The sequence below is a fragment of the Oryctolagus cuniculus genome, chromosome 9 (genome assembly GCF_964237555.1).
Source record: "Oryctolagus cuniculus chromosome 9, mOryCun1.1, whole genome shotgun sequence".
Classification (NCBI taxonomy): Eukaryota; Metazoa; Chordata; class Mammalia; order Lagomorpha; family Leporidae; genus Oryctolagus; species Oryctolagus cuniculus.
Window position 1 is genome coordinate 98,984,759 of NC_091440.1, and position 21,199 is coordinate 99,005,957.

Here is a 21,199-nt window from a genome sequence, read left to right on the forward strand (position 1 = left end):
TTCTACTGTTTTGCCAGGCCATAGCAGAGAGCTGGATCGGAAGTGACGCAGCTGGGTCTTGAAGCGGTGCCCATTTGGGATGCTGGCACTGCAAGTAGTGGCTTTACCTGCTACGCCACAGTGCTGGCCCCATTTACTATGTTTCGAGTAGTTTTTTTATTTGCGAAGCATTTGTATAGATGCTGAGATACCTGAAGCTCTATTACATTTGGAAAAATATTGTAATAAAAGTAAGGAAAGTGACAGACAATAGTTGTTATATAGTTATTTCTAACAACTATTAAAGTGTGTCACAACTATTAGGTGCCTTAATATACTTTGATCTTTTTTGGAGAATTCTATTAATGTGACCTAAACAGCAAAGAATTCCGAATGCCTAAATTCCTAGTGCTTGAGCTTTAAAAGGACTTTCTCTGGATTTTTTATTTTTAAAAATTTATTTATTTTATTTGAAAGTTACAGAGAGGTAGAGGCAGAGAGAGAGAAAGAGAAGGATCTTCCATTCACTGGTTCACTCCCCAGATGGCTGCATCGGGTGGAGCTGTGCCAGTCTGAAGCCAGGAGCTTCTTCCAGGTTTCCCACGCAAGTGCAGGGGCCCAAGAACTTGGGCCATCTTCTACTGCTTTCCCAGGCCATAGCAGAGAGCTGGATTGGAAGTGGAGCAGCCGGGACTTGAACCGACGCTCATATGGGATGCTGGCGCCACAGGCAGCAGCTTTACCCATTTCACCTTAGAGCTGGCCCCTGGATTTTTTTTCTGATATTTTTAGGAAAATTTATGGAAGCTCATTCTTAAAAGAATTTTTTCCTAAAAGGAAAAAATGTTTTATGTAGTCACTAAAGTTGATTATTTATTCACAAAGTTTGTCCTACTTTTATTTTCTGAGAATGTGTATATTTCACTGGAACTCCTTATATCACTGTTCAATTGGTATTTCTTGGGAATCTCATTTTAGTTATAACTTGAAACCTAAAGCTCATATTGTTTTATGTTTCATGAATGTTAGGAGTTGGCAATGGAATAAAACTATAAGCCACCATGATAATACATTTAAAAGTTTAAGTTTCCATTGTGTTTAAAAGTCAGTATTGAATCTTGGTGTGTATTACTTCTTTCAGGCATCACTTTTGGATCTGAAAGAGCATGCTTCTTCCCTGGCTTCCTCAGGACTGAAAAAGGACTCACGGCTTAAGACACTCGAGATTGCTTTGGAGCAGAAGAAGGAGGAGTGTCTGAAAATGGAATCACAGTTGAAAAAGGTTCAAGGACAATGTTCCATTTTTCTTGCTTTTCTTTTTTTAAGAACATAATAAAAATGCTAGGTCGTTTATAGGGGATAACTTCACAGTGGAATAATCTCCAAAGCCCAAAATTATCTTCATGCTTTTTATTAATTCTTTTAGCATTCCTTTTTTTTTTTTTTTTTTTTTGGACAGGCAGAGTGGACAGTGGGAGGGAGATAGAGAGAAAGGTCTTCCTTTTCCATTGGTTCACCCTCCAATGGCCACTGCGGCCAGCGCACCACGCTGATCCTACGCCAGGAGCCAGGTGCTTCCTCCTGGTCTCCCATGCGGGTGCAGGGCCCAAGGACTTGGACCATCCTCCACTGCACTTCCGGGCCACAGCAGAGAGCTGGACTGGAAGAGGAGCAACCGGGACAGAATCCAGTGCCCTGACCAGGACTAGAACCCTGTATGCCGGTGCCGCAGATGGAGGATTAGCTTATTGAGCTGGGGCGCCAGCCTCTTTTAGCATTCTTACCCACCACTTATTTTATTCATGAGAATCCCCAAATTCTTGGATGATGAACAATTAGAGGAAAGTTAAGACATAAAACTCCCTTATGTGTAAAATATGAGAATATAGTGTTAACATTCAATTATCCTGTATTTATAGAAGGAGATAAGAAGCAGTGTTAGTTACCCATACTGGTAAATATTAGGCATAGTGCAGATATGTACTGTTTCTTTGACTTCTACTTCTCTAATGTTTTTAATAGTTTATAGTTTTCAGAACACTACTTTTTTTTTTTTTTTTTTTTTTTGAGTGGCAGGCAGACAGAGACAGAGACAGAGACAGAGAGCTTCTATCTGCTGGTTCTCTCCCCAAATTCCTGCAGTGGTCAGGAACTCAGTCCAGGTCTCATGGCAGGAACCCAATCACTTGAACACACTGCTGCCTCCCAGGGTCTGCATTAGCAGGAGGCTGGATTCAGGAGCTAAAATTGGGAAGCCAGTTCAGGTACTATAATATAGAACATGAGCATCTTAGCTGGTAGGCTAACCACCATTCTGCCCTTTCTTGTTCTTATCTGTGAGTTATCAACTCTGTGAGAGTTGAATTTAGACTTTTGAGTAGTTAAGTGATCTGGGTTCAGGTCACGTGATGACTAATGGGTTTGTTGTCTTCTCATGTATTTGGTATATTTAACATGATAACTTCAGTTGGAGAATGCTAAAAATAAAATCACATTTGAAGCTTAGGAGAGGAAGAAAATCTAGTGTCTTTTTTTTTTAAATATTTATTTATTTGAAAGTCAGAGTTACATAGAGAGAGAAGGAGAGGCAGAGAGAGAGAGAGAGAGAGAAAGGAAGGGATGGGGCTTCCATCTGCTGGTTCACTCCCTAGTTGGCTGCAACAGCCGGAGCTGCACCCATCTGAAGCCAGGAGCCAGGAGCTTCTTCTGGGTCTTCCACGTGGGTGCAGGGGCCCCCACGGGGGCCATCTTCTGCTTTCCCAGGCCATAGCAGAGAGCTGGATCGGAAGTAGAGCAGCTGGGACTTGAACTGGTGCTCATATGGGATGCTGGCACTGCAGGTGGTGGCTTTATCTGCTATGCCATGGTGCCGGCCCCCAAAAATCTAGTATCTTAAAGTTACATGCAAATGAGTAGGAAAGTACGTTTTTTGAGATTAAGGATTCCATTTATAACCAATTCTGCTTTGATAGTTAATTTTTAATCTTTGTTCTTCATTAAAAGGGTGGAACTTATTTTCCATTTAATGCCTAAATATTGAAGATGAAGCTCTTAGACATATTTAGGGTTATAAAACTGAGAAGTAACTATCACGAGTAATGTATTAATTAATCTTCTAAACGCCCCTGTTTATGACAACCTTACATTCTTTATTGTTCATTTGAATCTTTCTCTGTGTCTTAATACTTGTATAGTTGTTTACTCATGTGGCCTCATATTTTAGACTTTATTTATAAGAAAGATGTAACATTGTCTTTAGGTGGAGGAAGTAGGTGACTTTCTCCTCCTTTGATTATTTTCTGTCTATCCATGGCTGTTTTCTTTACATGTTTTCCTGTGTTTCATTCTGGACAGTTATTCCTTTTAACTTTAACTCATTACTGATAGTTTCTATTAGACTGCTTCCACAATACCCTACTCTAAAAAGCAGGTTGTTAACTGTATTTTCTATTAGTTGCATTTGTTGCCCCCCACCCCCTGCCCGCTGCTCTGCTTTCTTTTTCTGTCTTCTCTGGTTTTCATTGAGCATTTTCTCTATTATCTTAGTGTATCAATTATACTTCTTAAAAATTTCTTTAAGTGGTTATCCTATGGTTCGCAGCATTTTAGCTAATTTAAAACCTCTGTCAAATAACACTGTCCTGCTTTGTATGTAGGATTGATAGCTTATAGCACAGCAGTCCTGATTCTCCATTTTGCTTGTGATGATGATTGTTATTCTTTTCATTTATCCATCTTTAGTCAGCTGATACATTGTTATCAGTTTTACTTCAAACAGTTATCTCTTAGATCCTTTAAGAAAAGCAAAGATGTAATGTCAGCCTCCTTTTCTCCTGTCTGGCTCTCTTTCTTTGTTTATGTGAACTGTGTATGGATTTCTGACCTAGATGAAGTTCCTTCTCCCTCAAGAACTACTTTTAGCTTTATTTATAGGGTGGGTCTCCTGGCCATAATCTTTCAGGTTTTGTTTCTTTCTCCTTTTGAAGTGTAATCACTCTGGATCTAGATTTCTAGGTTGGTGTCCCTCCCCCCTTGTATTTTAAACATTTCACCCTACTCTCTCCTTGCTTGTGTGATTCCTGATGATATGTCTTCTGAGATTGTTAACATAGGATGTGTTTTCCCTGTGACTTTTTTCAAGCTTTAGTCTCTTTGTCTTTGGTTTTCTGAAGGTTGGGGTATGGTATGCTGAAATGTGGATTTTCAGGTGTTTAGTCTGCTTGCTCTAAGTTTCCTGTTTTTTTTTTTAACTTTTATTTAATGAATATAAATTTCCAAAGTACAGAATATTGATTACAATGGCTTCCCCCCCATAACGTCCCTCCAACCCGCAACCCTCCCCTTATCCACTCCCTCTCCCCTTCCATTCACATCAAGATTCACTTTCGATTCTCTTTATCTACAGAAGATCAGTTTAGCATACATTAAGTAAAGATTTCAACAGTTTGCTGCCACACAGAAACATAAAGTGAAAAATACTGTTTGAGCACTAGTTATAGCATTAAATCTCAATGTACAGCACATTAAGGACAAAGATCCTACATGAGGAGTAAGTGCACAGTGACTCCTGTTGTTGACTTAACAAATTGACACTCTTGTTTATGGCAAGAGCCTAGGGTGATTACTGAGGCCATAAACAAGAGTTTCCTGGTTTAATGATGTATGTCATTAATTTGGAAAAAATCCTCAGCCATTGTTATTTAAAATAGTCTTTCTGTGTCTCTCTTTTCTTTCTAGAATTCCATTTGTATTTGTTTTACCTTTTGAAATTGCTTCAGAGTTCTAGGATGTTCTGTACTGGTTTTTTTTCCCCCTTCCTTTTTCTTTGTGTATTTCAGTTTACTGTTTCTATTGACCTGCCTTTAAGCTCTTTGGCTGCATCCAATCTACTGATGAGCCCATCAAAGCTGTTCTTTATTTTGCTTATATGTTTTTGATTTCAGCATTTCCTTTCCTTTGTGCTTATTTTACCTATCTGTCCTTGCATGTTGTCTACCTTTCCCATAAGAGCCCTTACTGTGTGTATGTGTTTTTTTTTTTTTTTTTTTTTGAGATTTTTTTATTTGAAAGTCAAAGTTACAAAGAGAGAGGGATAGAGAGAGCCTCCATTTGCTAGTGTACTCCCCAGATGGTTGCAATGGCCAGTGCTGGGCCAGACCGAAGCCAGGAGCCTCACGTTTCTTTCAGGTCTCCTATGAGGGTAGCAGGGACCCAAACTCTTGGCCATCCCCTACTGTTTTCCCAGGCCATTAGCAGGGAGTTAGATTCGAAGTGGAACAGCGTGGACAAGAGCCGGCACCCAAATGGGATGCTGGCATTACCACAGACGGTGGCCCTGAGCCCTTAACATATTCATCATAGGTTTAAATTCCCTGTGAGATAATGCCAATATCTGTGTTGAATGTCTAAGTCTAGTTCTGGTGCTTGCTAGATCTCTTGAGATTATGTTGTCTTCTTGCCTTTTAGCATATCATCTAAGTTTTTTTTTTTTTTTAATTGAAAACTGGCTATTGCAACTATTACTTAGATAAATCAGCCTGTTGTGTACTAGTTTGTGGTGGTGGTTGTTAATCCGAGTAGAAGTTAGACTGTATTTAAAGTTTGCTACAGGCACCAGAGGCTTCAGATTCCTCTGGTATCCTTGTTTCCCTTGCTGACTTTGGGCTTCCCTCTTCAGAGAATCTGTATCTTGCAATTCTTTCAGCCATAATTCACTATTCCTATCCTGGAGCTTTTTTATGTAGTGGTGAGGTACAGGGGGAGGGTTAACATTCTATAATTTTGTGATTAAGTCTCAGTATTTTTTAGGCCTGCCTTCCTATATAATCTCTCTCTCTCTCTCTCTCTCTATATATATATATATATAATCTTTTTAAAAAAATTAATTCATTTATTAATTTTTATTTGTTGTGATTTTTTTTTAATTTGAAAGGCAGAAGGACACTGAGAGAGACAAAGAGGGAGAGATCTCTTACTCCCCAAGTGCCTGTAATAGCCAGGACTGAGCCAGGGGAAAGCCAGGAGCCTGGAATTTGATCTGGGTCTCCCACGGGGGTAACAGAGATCCAAGTACTAGAGCCATGACCTTCTGCCTCCCAGGGTGTGCATTACAGGAAGTTGGATTGGAAGCTGAAGCACTTTGATGTGGAATATAGGTGTTCCATGCAGTGTATTAACCACTGTGCCAAATACCCACCGCTGTGTCTGTGTTCTTAACAACCATTTCTTAGCTTTTTTTCTCTGTGATGGGATGGGATTAGACTGGGACCATTGTCCTCCCAGACAGTATAAAGCTCTGGTGAACTCTTTACTCTTAAAAAGTCAGCCTTTGAAAAAAACACAGGAAAACAAAAAGAAAGAGAGAGTGAGAAATAAGCATACCAAAGGAAGCAGCCTTTGGAGTTGATTTTCCCTCTTCCTCTGCCAGAGCAGTGAGACCTTTCTCAGCTTTTCACTTGAAGAAGCTGGGGGAGACCCTAGAATTGTAAAAGCCATGAGAGCATCTCTAACACCGATCCCAGGACTTTGTCACTCTCTTATGTGGCCTCATTCAGCCTCTAGTCATTCTTCAAAATTGGATTTCTATCCTTCAAGGAGGAGTAGCGTCTCTGAGTCTCTGGACTTGCTTACCTCTCCATTTTTGGGGGGAGACAGTTTTCCCTGTGACCTTCATTTTCTAGTGGATCCAAGACAAGTCATTCATTTTCAGATTGTATAGCGTTTTGTTGTTATAAGGCCAAGAGTAATGACTTGCAATCTTTGCATGTTGGAGGTGAAGTTATTGTGGTTTTCCATGTGGAACAGACTTACTCATTATTACTTCATGAAAATATTTAAATGAATGTTGCCATTTAGAATTAAATCTAAAATATTAAAAACCCCTGATTTATTGCATATATTTGAGAATCAGATGTTGTTTTTGTAAATATCACATAAATATACATGAAATTAGTAAGCTAATTGTCCCCAGGAATTTGAGAGTAAATCTTACAAGTCTATGAATTAATAATATGCCTGTCTTGTACAGCTTTTTAGTTCTGTTACTCATATATGTCAAATATATATAAAGCTTTATTTATGTATTTGAAAGGCAGAGTTACAGAGAGTGAGAGAGAGATCCTCCATCTACTGATCTACTCTTCAAATGACCACAATGGCTGGGGTTGGGCTGGGCCAAAGCCAGGAGCCAGGAACTTCCTTTGGGTCTCTCACATGAGTGGCAGGAACCCAACGAGCTGGGCCATCCTTTGCTGCTTTTTCCAGGTTATTAGCAGGGAGCTGGATCGGAAGTAGAACAGCTAGGACTCCAACTGGTGCTCATTTGGGATGCTGACATCCCATGCAGTGGCTTTATCTGCTGTGCCACAGTGCTGGCTCCAATCATACATATTTTAATTTGACATGTGTGAAATGCGAAAGAACAAAATCTTTGCCTCCAGTGTATATGTATTGAGGATTTAAATACTTTTGTTTCATATGAGGGGCAGTGAGGTGGGTGGGGGCGATAGAGAGCAAGCTCTTGTCCACTGGTTACTCTCCAAATGTCCACAATGGTTTGCACTGGGCCCTGGAACCAGGAGCTGGGAATACATTCTAGGTCTTCATGTGAGTGGCAGGAACTCAATTACCTGAGCCATCATCACTGCCCCTCAGTTCTGTGTCAGCAGGAAGCTGGCATTGGGAGTGGAGCCAGGATTGGAGTCCAAGCACTACCACATGGGATGCAGGCATTCTAACTGCTAAGCTAAATGCCCTCTTCTGTGTTGAGGTTTTAGTAATGTACAAGGTAGTCAGTTTCCTCTAGAAAAATGCCTGAGAATGGAAACTTATCTTTTGACTAAGTATTTTAAGGAGGACTGTTAGTTATTAAGTTAATTTTTCTTGTCCAAAGGTGATTTTTTTATAAGTATATTGTTATTTTATTGAGGTTTGTGGCTTTTGCTTGTGAGTAATCTTGTCATCTTCATACTCTTCATACTCTAAAAGAAAACTGTGAAGAATATCCACATTTTCAAAGCACAGATTAATGAACAATTAGAATTTAAGAGATCGAATAGGTGAGAGGTGATTAAAGACATGAAAGTAAATAGCTTTATCCAGAAAATATCTTTCCGACTGATGCTATGATGGACATAAGAAATACTTACATCTTGAATTAAACGTCATGTTCCGCAATTTAGAAATCCATATTATAGAAATGTTTATAATACTTATTTGAAAATACATTTTTATATAGTTTGTAATGGTTTTTTATAAAGTTTTAGAGGTCTTTGAAACTATTTGATATTCTTCTTGATCATCCTGTGCTACGTTTAACCTTGTTCTCACATTTTATTATTATTTTATCCTCTCAGTCACTCTTTTTTATTTATTTGACAGGTAGAGTTATAGACAGTGAGAGAAAGAGACAGAGAGAAAGGTCTTCCTTCCGTTGATTCCCTCCCCAAATGGCTGCTATGGCCGGTGCTGTGCCGATCCAAAGCCAGGAGCCAGGTGCTTCCTCCTGGTCTCCCATGTGGGTGCGGGGGCCCAAGCACCTGGGCCATCCTCCACTGCCCTCCCGGGTCACAGCAGAGAGCTGCACTGGAAGAGGAGCAACCAGGACTAGAACATGGTGCCCATATGGGATGCCTTTGCTGCAGGCAGAAGATTAACCAAGTGAGCCATGGTGCTGGCCCCAGTCACTCTTGTATTGTTATCATTTAGGCCAATGAACCACTTATAATCAAAAGGAAATTAGCCCTTCCTTCCTTCCTTCCTTCCTTCCTTCCTTCCTTCCTTCCTTTCTTTCTTTCTTTCTTTCTTTCTTTTCTGTCTCAGGCAGAGTTAGACAGTGAGAGAGAGACACAGAGAGAAAGGTCTTCGTTTTCCTTTGGTTCACCTCTCAATGGCTGCTGCGGCCGGCGCACCACGCTGATCCAAAGCCAGGAGCCAGGTGCTTCTCCTGGTCTCCCATGCGGGCGCAAGGCCCAAGCACTTGGGCCATCCTCCACTGCACTCCCTGGCCACAGCAGAGAGTTGCACTGGAAGAGGAGCAACAGGAACAGAATCCGGCATCCCGACCGGGACTAGAACCCGGGGTGCCGGCGCTGCAGGTGGAGGATTAGCCTAGTGAGCCATGGCGCCTGCCTCATTGTTTCTATATATTCATTCTTTGAACAAATAGTTGAATGTCATTTACCAGGCACTGACGATACAGTGGTGGACATGAGGGCTGTTGCTTGGTCATATAGAGTTCGTAGTCTCTGTCCAGGAAGACAGGTGCTGAAACCGTGATGCTAACAGAGCACAGGGCGTGGGCAAGCTCATGTCAGTGAACTCATCAAGGTCGCGGTTAGGGAAGACCTCCTCACAGAAGTGACATTTACTAAGCCGAGACCTCAGAGGAAGGACTCAGCAGCACGTATGAAGGTCCAGAATGCTGATATGCAGTAATTATATATGTGGAATTATAAATAATATAAGTTGCAGTAAATTATTACAAGTCAGAGTTACCTCAGTGGCACTGAGCAGCAGTAGGCCTTCAGGTTTGCTTACAAAGTACTCTTGTGCCCCGGACTCAAAGCCCCTTTCTGCTGCCATTTCATCCAGCTTTTTTTTGTGTGTGTGTGTTTGCTGGGGATTTTCTTCTGCTTTTGTTTGCATCTTTAGTCACTTCCTCGTTACCCCTCCCCAGCCCTTTGCACACACACCCTGTATATACATAGGGTCTGTTTTCTGTAAAACATCACCTCGTGCTGTTCTCCCTATTCTGTCTCCCTCATTCCTTTTCTGTTAGACATACTAGATTTAAGAAGTATCTGTAGCCCTCTGCAAATGAAGGAATAACTGCTACAGGAGTTTCCCTCCTACTGTCAACTCAAAAACTGGCAAATCAATGTGCAGCAACTGAATTTAGACCCTGGACAACAGTTAGTGCAGAACAGTGATCTCTTTTTACCTGCAAAATTTGAGCATGGTTTTTATTTCTTAAAATAGACTCCATAAGTTGAACGCTAAGGAAGCCAGTATTTAAGACATTTTAAAAAATACTTTTTCATCACGTTTTAAGCCTTCAGTACATTAACTTGGTAAAGGACTCAATCTTAAAAGAATGGGTATTACTCCTACAAAATGCTTAGCGTTTACTTAAACACGTCTCATTTATTCAAGAAACTTTGTATCGGAGCTTTCTGAAGTACTTTTTAAGATTATTTGTCCTTTAATAATTTGCAAACTAAAACTGTACTGTTTTCCATGAAAGAAGGAAAAATAAAACATCTTAATCTTAACCTAAATGCAGTCCACCTGCAGAACTTGAGAGACTCAGGAGGCAAATTAAGGGCTTGAGAATTAGTTTTATATAATGGAAATTGTTTTAAAATGCATGTACAATATAACAGAATCCTGAATAAATTTTTTTCTGTCATTTTTAAATGTGTTTCTTGATAGCTGACTTCATTTGTTCCATGTTGTTTTGTAAAACTGTGAATCCTTGCATTAGGATTTTGCCCTGTGTGATAACCATTTTCTTAACTTAATTCCATTTTTATAGCACCACACTTGGTATATCTGTATGATTTTAGATACTCAGGACCGTGTAAATCACAAAGTTGTCACACAGTATACAGAAGAAGGACATGGAAGTGTGAATCCAGTGGGAATTAGGTCTCAGCACTGGTGCCTTTGCAGTAAGACCAGCAAGGAATCGCTGGTGGTGCCTTTTGATACTGTCTTAGGGAGATCAGTAGCAGTTGAGTGGCTTGTCAGTTCACCTCACTAAACTCTGAAGCCTCTCTTAGCTTATGATTTTTGGCCTAATACTAAATATTCAGGAATGTAGGTTTTTTTTTAAACCTAGGAACCTTTTATTTAAGATATATAAACTATATATATATATATATATATATATATATATATCTTTTTTATGGTATACAAACTATATACAAAATTAGAAATTTGTGCATTTCGTATATACAAATTTTGGATTCTTCCAACTGTACCCTCCTTCCCACCTCCACTCCCACCTTTCTTCCTCTTCCTTCCCCACTTCCCCATTCCCATTCTTACTTTTTACACAGATCTAATTTCAGTAAACTTTATACTCATAAGATTAATCCTACACTAAGTAAGGAGTTTTTATAAAAATCTAATCCGCTTGGAACCTAAGACAGTTACTTTTCCATTTGCTACTTTTGTCTGCACAGTACCATTGCCCCTCTGCTGGTTCCACATCTGTGGTTTCAACTATTTGAAGTATGAAGAAACCGTATACTGGATGGGAATAGACTTCTTCCCTTTTGTGTCATTGTTCCCTAAACAATAACAACTATTTACATAGCATTGGCATTATTATTAGGTATTATAAGTGAGAGCTGATTTTCAAGTATAAGAGTAGATTCTGTAGGTTATAATTAAATGCTGTGTCATTTCATTAAAGGACTGAACTTCCTCAGAGTTTGGTATCTGCAGTGGGTCATGAAAACAATCTCCAAGGATAACCAAAATGACTGTAATTAAGCAGAGTGATGCCTTAAATATTGAAGGCTAGTTATTAGGTATTTAGTAATACTCTGTTTAAATTGAACTGTTCTTTGTGTCATGATTTGCTTCCAGCTACCGTTATGTGTATCTGGTAATATTTGAACACTTTTCTTTGTAGGCACATGAGGCAACCTTGGAAGCAAGAGCCAGTCCGGAGATGAGTGATCGAATACAGCAGTTAGAGAGAGAGATTTCCAGGTACAAAGATGAATCCAGCAAGGCTCAGGCCGAAGTTGACCGTCTCTTAGAAATCTTGAAGGAAGTGGAAAATGAGAAGAATGACAAAGATAAGAAGATAGCTGAGTTGGAAAGGTAAGAAAAACAGGAAGCTGAATGAAGCTCACTTGGTTTGCCAGGTTAGAAGAATGGTTTTAAAACTCTGTACCTTTTCTCAGTATACCTGCCTCTGAATTTATTTTCCTGAAGGCTTGGTGTTATTTTACCAACTGCTTATTATTTTAGGTCAGTGTGAATCCTTTGTTGCAGTCTCCAAAAGAAAGCACAGAATGGGAATAAATGGGGAAGCTGTGGGCTTCAACATAATGGATTAGCAAATGAGAACATATTCATTAAGAAATCAAAGCTTTCTACTGGCTAATCAAGACAGTCAACTAGATGCTTGCTTTTTTTTATTTTTATATATAATGAGCAAATGTTTTTCAAGTAGAAGGAGTTAATATTTTATCATTGGTGTAGACCTTTTTTGTTGAGCTGATACCCTCTTGAGCTATGAGGTCTTAGACTTTTCATGGTTTGCATTGTGGAGGAGCAATATGTTACATCAGTGGATAAACCAGAATTAGAAAGTCAGACATTTTGAGGACAATTTAGGAGAATCAGAGGTGATTTTTATGGAACTCTGACTTTGAATTCTTCAAAGCTATTTTTGGGCAGGTCCAACCATTCAGCTCTCTTAGAATTTTTTTTATTATTATTACCATATTTGATACTAACTAAGGATGAGGCATATGCCTATCTCATGAGCTCTTCTTTTACATGTACTTTAACGTACCTTCTCCAGTGTGTAGGAACAACTCTTATGTTAGAACTTCGTTAATCACCACAGTCTTCTGCACAGCCAGAAAGACTGACAGTGACACAGGGAGTTCCTCATCTGTGTAGCTCCTTGGGGATTGACCCTAAGGAATACTTTATCTTCAAGTTCTTAAAGATTTAGAACTATTAGATAACTTTCATAAATTGTTCACTAAGGTTTAAACTTTGGGGGCTTGCATGTGGACTTGATATTTTCCTGTAAAGTTGTTTTACCCTGATCTATCCCCATGGAATTTTGATCTTTCAGAAATCAAAACAACAAAGTCTTTGCCTTACAATTAGTTCTCCTTCACCGAAAGTATGAATCACATGGAATGATTACCTGCCTGCTTGTTTCCTTTTATTTTTATGTTTTCTCTATTTCTGAATGAGGCAAATTAATACAATTCTTTAAATCAAAATTTAGAAATTACCAGAGCCTCAAAATCATATTATAGGGGCCAGCACTGTGGCATAACGGATAAAGCCACCGCTTGCTGGCATCCCATATGTGTACCCGGAGTCCTGGCTACTCCACTTCTGATCCAGCTCTTTGCTGTGGCCTGGGAAAGCAGTAGAAGATGGCCCAAGTCCTTGGGTCCCTACACTGGCTCCTAGCTTTGAATCGGCAGTTCCTGCCATTGCAGCCATTTGGGGAGTGAACCAGGAGATAGAAGACCTCTCTCTCTGTGCCTCTGCCTCTCTCTAACTCTGCCTTTCAAATAATAAATTAATTAATCATAAAAAATCAGATTATATATTAGGGGCTTCCAAGAGTTCATGGAAAATTCATGTCATCTTTTCTTTAGAAAAAAAAGTTTCATTAATGTGCTTTTATTTATTTGAAAGAGCAGCAGGGAGAGACAGACCAGAGAAAGATCTTCCACCTACTGTTTTACTTCCCAAATGCTTGCAACAGGCAGGGCTGTATCAGGCTAAAGCCAGAAGCCCAGAACTCAATCTGAGTCTCCCACATGGGTGGCAGGGAACCAAGTACTTGAGTCAGCTCATCTGCTGCCTCTTAGCCTGTGCATTAGTAGGAAGCTGGATCAGAAGTGGAGCAGGGGCTGGAACTGAGGCACTTTGGTGTGAGATGAGGCTATCCCAAGCGGTGTCTTCATGCTCGCTCGAAAGTTCTCTTTCAGTTTCATTTTCCATGAACTCTTTGAAGACCCCTTGTTTGTTTTTGAATGTCTTCATCTCTGCCCTGCACCCTTTTCCCAAAACACGTGCACAAGCCTGCCCACACACACGCATAATGTGCACACACACCCACAGCCTTATGTGTTAGTATGATGAATACTCCTTTTGCTTTTGTATGGTCCTGAAATCAGCAGCAATACTCCATAGAGGCTGAAATATGATACTTTTTATTGATAAGTAGCCTCCTACTAAGTATATTTCAGAAAAGAAATTGCTTATGAAAGTTTCATAAAGTTTGGTTTCTTTTTTAAAAATATTTATTTATTTATTTGAAAAGCAGAGTTACAGAGAGGCAGAGGCAGAGAGAAAGAAAGAGAGAGAGAGAGAGAGAGAGAGAGGTCTTGCATCTGCTGGTTCATTCCCCAAATAACCACAAGGGCTAGAGCTGAGCCAATCTGAAGCTGGGAGCCAGGAGCACTTGGGCCATCTTCTACTGCTTTCCCAGGCCATAGCAGGGAGCTAGATGGGAAGTAGAGTAGCCGAGTCTCAAACTGGTGCTCATATGGGATGCTGGAACTGCAGGCAATGGCTTTACCTGCTGTGCCACAGCACCAGCATCAAAGTTTGATTTCTTATATGAGAAATCTACATTTGAAATTGTTTGCTGTTCCAGGCAGCTTGCTTGGAAAACATTTTGGATTCATTTTTGGCCCCAATACAGATTTTAGGAGATGGATATTATTTGAAACAGAATAGGAAACGGGACTAATTCTGCATGTGACATTCAGAGCACACCAAATAGCAGTTTTTTTAGTTGCTCTGTTTCTTCTATTTTGAGAAAGAGTTATAAATGGTCTACTCTTTCCAAAGAATGTACAGGTTGGGAAGAGTCCTATATAGTTCTGTCCTGTGGTCACGCAGTGTTGTAATTGACACATTTCTTGGCTGCTATTCCAAAGCAAAACAAAACAACAAATAGACAGAAAAGCCCAGTTGTTAACTCAGTTCCAACTCCCATTTTCTTTTTCTTTCATCAAGGTTAGGAATGTTCTTTTTGGCATTACTGGAAACTCTTTATTTCCAAAGTTCCCTGCTCTCATGGGATTTATCTTTTTGTCCCATCTTGACCTAAGATCAGTAGCAAAAATGGCTATATTTAGTATTATGACTTGCTTAGAAGCTAAGTTAGATTTTAATTTCACTTATGCCCTTGAGTGCCATTTTTATAAACTGAGCTCTAGGAAATAATCGGTACATTGTATGTCAGAGATGGTTGGGATTATATTATGGTTTTTGTTTTCTGATGTAGAATTGAGGTGCATGTATATGGCTGTTGTGTTTTTTACTAACCATTTGTTTCTTATGTTGCCATTCCACTATTTCCTGTGTGTGGATGTCTGTCTGTAATTTATCATTTTGAGTTTCCTCACCTTTCTTTTGATTTATCTTACCGTGGTCCTGTTCCATTGGGGTGTTTGGTGTCTGCGTTTATATGTGTTTCCCTTCTGCCCCTTGGCCATGCTGTTTCTCAGAAAGCCAGTTTCCCGCAAATTGTACCCTCCACGCCAGGTTTCTATCCCTGCACCGTCAGGGGGGTTTGTTTGGGACTTCCTGGGAAAGTGAGTGTAATGTAAAGCTACAGTCTTGTACTACAGTGAATTGCTACTGCTGCTGTTGCTGCTGCTGGGGCTTGCTGGGAATTTTGCTTGATCAGAATTAAAGAACAGCCAGTTATATGTCACATTGAACCTTGTCTTTTTTGGATAAACTCAGTTTGTATTCTGTGTGGTAAAGTTTTGATAGTTCTAGTTATATATTTTTTTATTTATTTTACTTACTTGAAAGGGAGTGTTGCAGAGACGGGTATTGAGTGGGGTTCCACTTTTCAGGTGGCTGGAGCTTGGGCCAGGCTGAAACCAGGAGGCAAGAGCTTCATCCAGGTCTCTTGTGTGGGTGTAGAGACCCAAGCACTTGAGCCATCTTCTGCTGCTTTCTCAGGTGCCTTAACAGGGAGCTGCATTGGAATTAGAGCAGCTGGGACTTGAACTGGAACTCATATGGGATTCTGGCATTGCAGGCTGTGGTTTAACCCTCTACACCACAATGCTGGCCCCTAGTTATGTTTTAGTCCTTGTTTCTTTATATACTAAAGATCAGTATATGCCAAGTATATGCCCTTTTTGTGTGTGTGTGGTGGTGCTTGTTCTGAAATGCCCTATACATAGCCCCTTAACTGATGTATCTGTAGTGCCACGTGTAATTGTAGAATTCATTTCTAAAGGGTGTTCAACATCCTTCTAAGTGCAGGAGCAAAAGGGAGCAGGGACTATTGCAGTGATTCAACTCAAGAAAATTCCTAGTGTCTTCTGCATTTCATCGTATTTCTTATGTGAAATTGAAAGGCTTAGATCACATCATAAAGAATTTTCAGACCCGTTCTTTGTAGGTTTGAGAAGTAACCAGTATTCCTTTTCTGTGTTGGCTGTTACAGAAAATAGTAGTTGCTGTCAGAAAGTGATTATTTTGACTTATAATTATGCTTCTATTTTAGCTCTGTTACCTTTTTTATTACCTAAATGACTGATGAATTGAGAGGTTAGTGTTTGCAGCAGAAATCCTCAATTTTGCTATGGGGTTTATTTTGATTAAATTCAACATGCCATTCAGAAACCTGTATTCTAGAGGATAGCAACAATCTCCTAATCTTCATACAATTTTTTAAATTATTTATTTATTTTAAAGATTTTATTTGTTTATTTGACAAGTAGAGTTACAGACAGTGAGAGGGAGAGACAGAGACAAAGGTCTTCCATCCACTGGTTGACTCCCCAGATGGCCACAACAGCCGGAACTGGGCCGATCTGAAGCCAGGAGCCAGAAGCTTCTTCTAAGTCTCCCACACGGGTGCAGGGGCCCAAGGAGTTGGGCAAACTTCTGCTGCTTTTCCAGGCCATAGCAAAGAGCTGGGTTGGAAGAGGAGCGGCTGAGATTAGAACCGGTGCCCATATGGGATGCTGGTGCTGCAGGGGAAGATAAACTTACCGGGCCACAGCACTGGCACCCAAATTATTTATTTTTTAAGAGAGTCAGAGAGACAATTCCTACCCACTGGTTAACTCCACAGACGCTCTGACGATGGTTCTGGGCTGGGCTGCAGTCAGGAACTGGGAACTCAATCCAGGTCTCCCATGTGACTGGCAAGGACCCAACCACTTCAGTTCCTTGCTGCCTCCCAGGGTGCTCGTTAGCAGGAAGCTAGCTCTAATCAGGAACTGCAGCTGCGTATTGAACCCGGGTACTCCACTGTGGAATGTATGCAACTTAACCAGTATCTGTTTTTTTTCTTAAATATTTATTTGTTTATTTGAAAGGCAGAGTTACAAAGAGGCATAGGCAGAGAGAGAGAGAGGTCTTCCATCTGCTGGTTCATTACCCAAATGGCTGAAATGGCCCGAACTGGGCCAGTCCAAAGCCAGGAGCTTCATCTGGGTCTCCCACATAAGTGCAGGGGCCCAAGCAATTGGGCCATCTTCCACTGTTTTCACAAGCCATAGTAGGGAGCTGGCCCAAAAGTGGAGCATCTGGCACTGCAGGCGGCAGCTTTACCCACTACACCACAGCGCCAGACCCTAAGCAGCATCATAAGTAAGGCTAGGTACCTGCTTCTGATTTTCATATAATTTAGGTATGAAGAATTGGCTTTGGTTTATCAAAGTTAGGGATTTTCAGTGATCTAAAGAATAATAGAATCTGTTATTGTATGATGCAAAGAAAATGAATAAAAAATGTAGGTTTACTATATTTCCTTAGTTAAGGAATTAAGAACTGGGATTTTAATGATTACAGATCCTATTTTGGGGGTGTATTTTAAAATTTAGTAGACGATTTAGTGATTATTTATGAGATAGTCAAGAAAGCTCCGTCTGATAAGGTGATGTTTGAGCAGACATTTGAAGGGTCTTTGTTCTTTGTTTTTTTTTTTTGTTTGTTTTGTTTTGTTTGTTTGTTTGTTTGTTTTGACAGGCAGAGTGGACAGTGAGAGAGAGAGAGAGAGAGAGAGAGAGAAAGGTCTTCCTTTTGCCGTTGGTTCACCCTCCAATGGCCGCCGTGGCCGGTGCGCTGCGGCCAGCGCACCGCGCTGATCCGATGGCAGGAGCCAGGTACTTATCCTGGTCTCCCATGGGGTGCAGGACCCAAGCACTTGGGCCATCCTCCACTGCACTCCCTGGCCACAGCAGAGAGCTGGCCTGGAAGAGGGGCAACCGGGACAGAATCTGGCACCCCAACTGGGACTAGAACCCGGTGTGCCGGCACCGCAAGGCGGAGGATTAGCCTAGTGAGCCGCGGTGCCGGCCTTATTTCTTTTTTTTAAGATTTATTTATTTAAAAGGCAGAGTTACTGACAGAGATCTTCCATCCACTGGTTTACTCCCTAATGGGGACTAGAAATAGGTAGATCTTGATTCATTTAAGCCAGTCAGGACAATGGCATTCTCCTTTTTAGTGACTGACTACATGCTGTTCATAATGCACGAATGATTTGAAGGAAAGACCACTTCAAGGCTTCTGGGAGTGATTTTCTAATAGAAACAGTTGCAAAAAGAAAGGCGACTCCTTTCTTTTGGACATTATCGTGTGTGGATATGATGCCCAGAACTGCCACGGCTGCCTTCTACCCGCTTGACATGATGACAGCATCCAGAATATGACAGTCGAGAAAACCACTGAGAAACATAGCTAGAATCCAGATAGACTTCTGTTGAAACTGCCTCTAAACTTATGTGAGATAGTATGTTTTCTTTGTTTAAAATAATTTTCATTTATTAAGTTTTATTTATTTGTAAGCCAAAGACAGAGATCTTCCATGTACTAGTTTACTTCCCAAATGTCTGCAGATGTTGGGGCTGGGCCAGACGAAAGCCACAAGCCTGGAATTCAATTCAGGCCTCCCACTTGAGTGGCAGGGACCCACATACTAGAGCCATGACCTGCTGCCTCCCAGGGTGTGTGTTAGCAGGACGCTGAAATCGAAGTGGAGCCAGAACTCAAACCCAGGCAGTCTGATATGGGATGTAGGCACCAAATGCCCACCCTGGTAGTGTGTTTTCTTGTTGTTTAAGCCTGTTTGAGTCAGGAGTTTCTGTTATTTTGTAGCTCGACATTTTTAAACTGATACAGCTAATGATATACCTACTTCTTCCTCTGGTTTTTTTTTTTTTTTTTTTTTCCTGTAATAGAAGCAATCATTTTGAAAAGAGTTAAACATTTTGTCTTTGTCAAACAGCAATTAAAGCCAGCTGTCAGAGCAGTAGCAGGCCTTTAGCAAGGTTAAGGCTTCTTTGTCTGCCTATACCTTCTGAATCACATAATGATTACCATATTCTAATTACTTCCCCACTATGCCTATTTTGGTTCTTTTAAAAAGAGACAGTATTTTGAAGGTACCTAATAAAGCAGTCATAAAATACTGTATTCCACTATTAGTTTCAGATAAGTCCATACAGGTTTCAATCCTACTCTCCTTTTCTTTTAGTTTTTAGTAGTCTCTACGCTATCCCAACCCCCACCCAGATGCCTGAAACAGAGCTCTTCCTTTCATCTTTGGCAAGGGACACATATAGCAGACTGTGTCCCCACCCAGGAGGATACATTGAAATGCCATATTTCATTTTGTTTGGATAGAGTGAACAGTTCATTTACTGTCCTAAAGTAGAAGCATTCAAAAGCAAACTGGCACATATATTTTGGGTAGAGATTTCATGTAGGAACTCTGCAAGTCTTGTGTTTTGTTTTTAGTGTATCAGATAGAAACCTTTCTAAGAAAGATACGATGTGATTTGTATGATTGTTATATTTGTTAATTTTAGCTTCCCTGGCTTTTTTTTTTTTTTTTTTTTTTTTTTTTTGACAGGCAGAGTGGACAGTGAGAGAGAGAAACAGAGAGAAAGGTCTTCCTTTGCCATTGGTTCACCTTCCAATGGCTGGCGCACTGTGGCCGGCGCACCGCGCTGATCCGATGGCAGGAGCCAGGAGCCAGGTGCTTTTCCTGGTCTCCCATGGGGTGCAGGGCCCAAGCACTTGGGCCATCCTCCACTGCACTCCCTGGCCACAGCAGAGAGCTGGCCTAGAAGAGGGGCAACCGGGACAGAATCTGGCACCCCGACCGGGACTAGAACCCGGTGTGCCAGCGCCGCAAGGCGGAGGATTAGCCTAGTGAGCCGTGGTGCCGGCCTGCTTCCCTGGCTTTTTTTTGTTTTTTGGGAAGGGTTCTTACATAGATTTTTGTTTTACAGATGAGACTGAGGACCAGAGATGTTAAATGGTTGGTCCAATGTTAAATAGAAGATAGCAGAGTTGTGTCTAATAAGTCCAGTGTCTTGTCTCTGCTTCCTTTTCTCCTTTGGAATGTCCTCTGTTCAGTTTTCATTGATGACCTCGCCTCCTAGAAGGGAAAGGGGTACACAGATAATTTTTTTTTTAATTTTTTAAAAGATTTATTTATAATTTATTTGAAAGTCAGAGTTCCACATAGAGAAAAAGAGAGGCAGAGAGAGAGAGAGAGAAAGAGAGAGAGAGAGGGAGAGAGGTCTTCCATCCACTGGTTCATTCCCCAGTTGGCTGCAATGGCTGGAGCTGTGCCAATCCAAAGCCAGGAGCCAGGAGCTTCTTCCGGGTCTCCCATGTAGGTGCAGGGGCCCAAGGACTTGGGCCATCTTCTACTGCTTTCCCAGGCCACAGCTGAGAGCTGGATCAGAAGTGCAGCAGCCTGGAGTCGAACCAGCGCCCATATGAGGTGCTGGCACTGCAGGCAGCAGCCTTACCCGCTATGCCACAGTGCTGGCCCCTACCCAGAAAATTCTGAGGCTTTTCACTTGAGGATTTTGCTAGAATTCCATCTTACAGGACAGTGCTTTCAAGGTGGCATGTGGCTTGCTTTGCTTCCAGTTGTTTGTTTTCCCTGCATGTGTGACCCTTAGCTGTTCTGTCAATCTAGACTTGATTCAGAGCGGGTGTTTCTGACCTCAGGAGACTAAAATTCCAGCAATACAGCACCTCTAGTTATTTCTTTTATAGATGATGTGAGCCCAGGCATTCTTCCATAGTTTGTCCAATAGCTGGAAACTCCAGTAATGAGGTTGCAATTTCTTCAGGTCCAGTTGAGCTGTCCTGGGAGGTAATACATAATATACCCCGGGTTTGACCATCCCAATTAAAGTGAGCCCTAGGATATAGGAGTAGCAAGAGAAGGGACTTACTGAACTTTGAACTTTTAAGTCTTTGTTCTTCTAATTTTTGGCTTGGAAGGTTGTTTGGGTAGAAGGCTGATAAGTAATTTTGGATTTTGGATAGCTAATTTTAGGTTCCCAAACTCCATAGTATAGGTAGAGGTAAAGAATTGAGGAGGAAGCCAGGATGTTATACTGCTGCTACGGTTATTTTTGAGGAGGACAAGAAATCGAGACTTTGATTTTGTGTATAATCAGCCTGTGAGAAGTTCTAATCGAGGAAATATGGCTTT

General features: G+C 40.9%; 1 protein-coding gene across 17 annotated transcripts in view; it reads left to right on the forward strand.

The window, feature by feature from the left end:
* ERC1 (ELKS/RAB6-interacting/CAST family member 1) overlaps positions 1–21,199 on the forward strand; it is a 518,217-nt gene that overhangs the window by 176,096 nt on the left and 320,922 nt on the right. For all 17 annotated transcript variants that reach the window (XM_008259816.4, XM_002712778.5, XM_002712779.5 and 14 more), the window contains 2 exons: positions 1,121–1,261; positions 11,621–11,814. In XM_008259816.4, the coding sequence (XP_008258038.1) occupies positions 1,121–1,261; positions 11,621–11,814 (335 nt within the window). The remainder of the gene's footprint in view (positions 1–1,120; positions 1,262–11,620; positions 11,815–21,199) is intronic.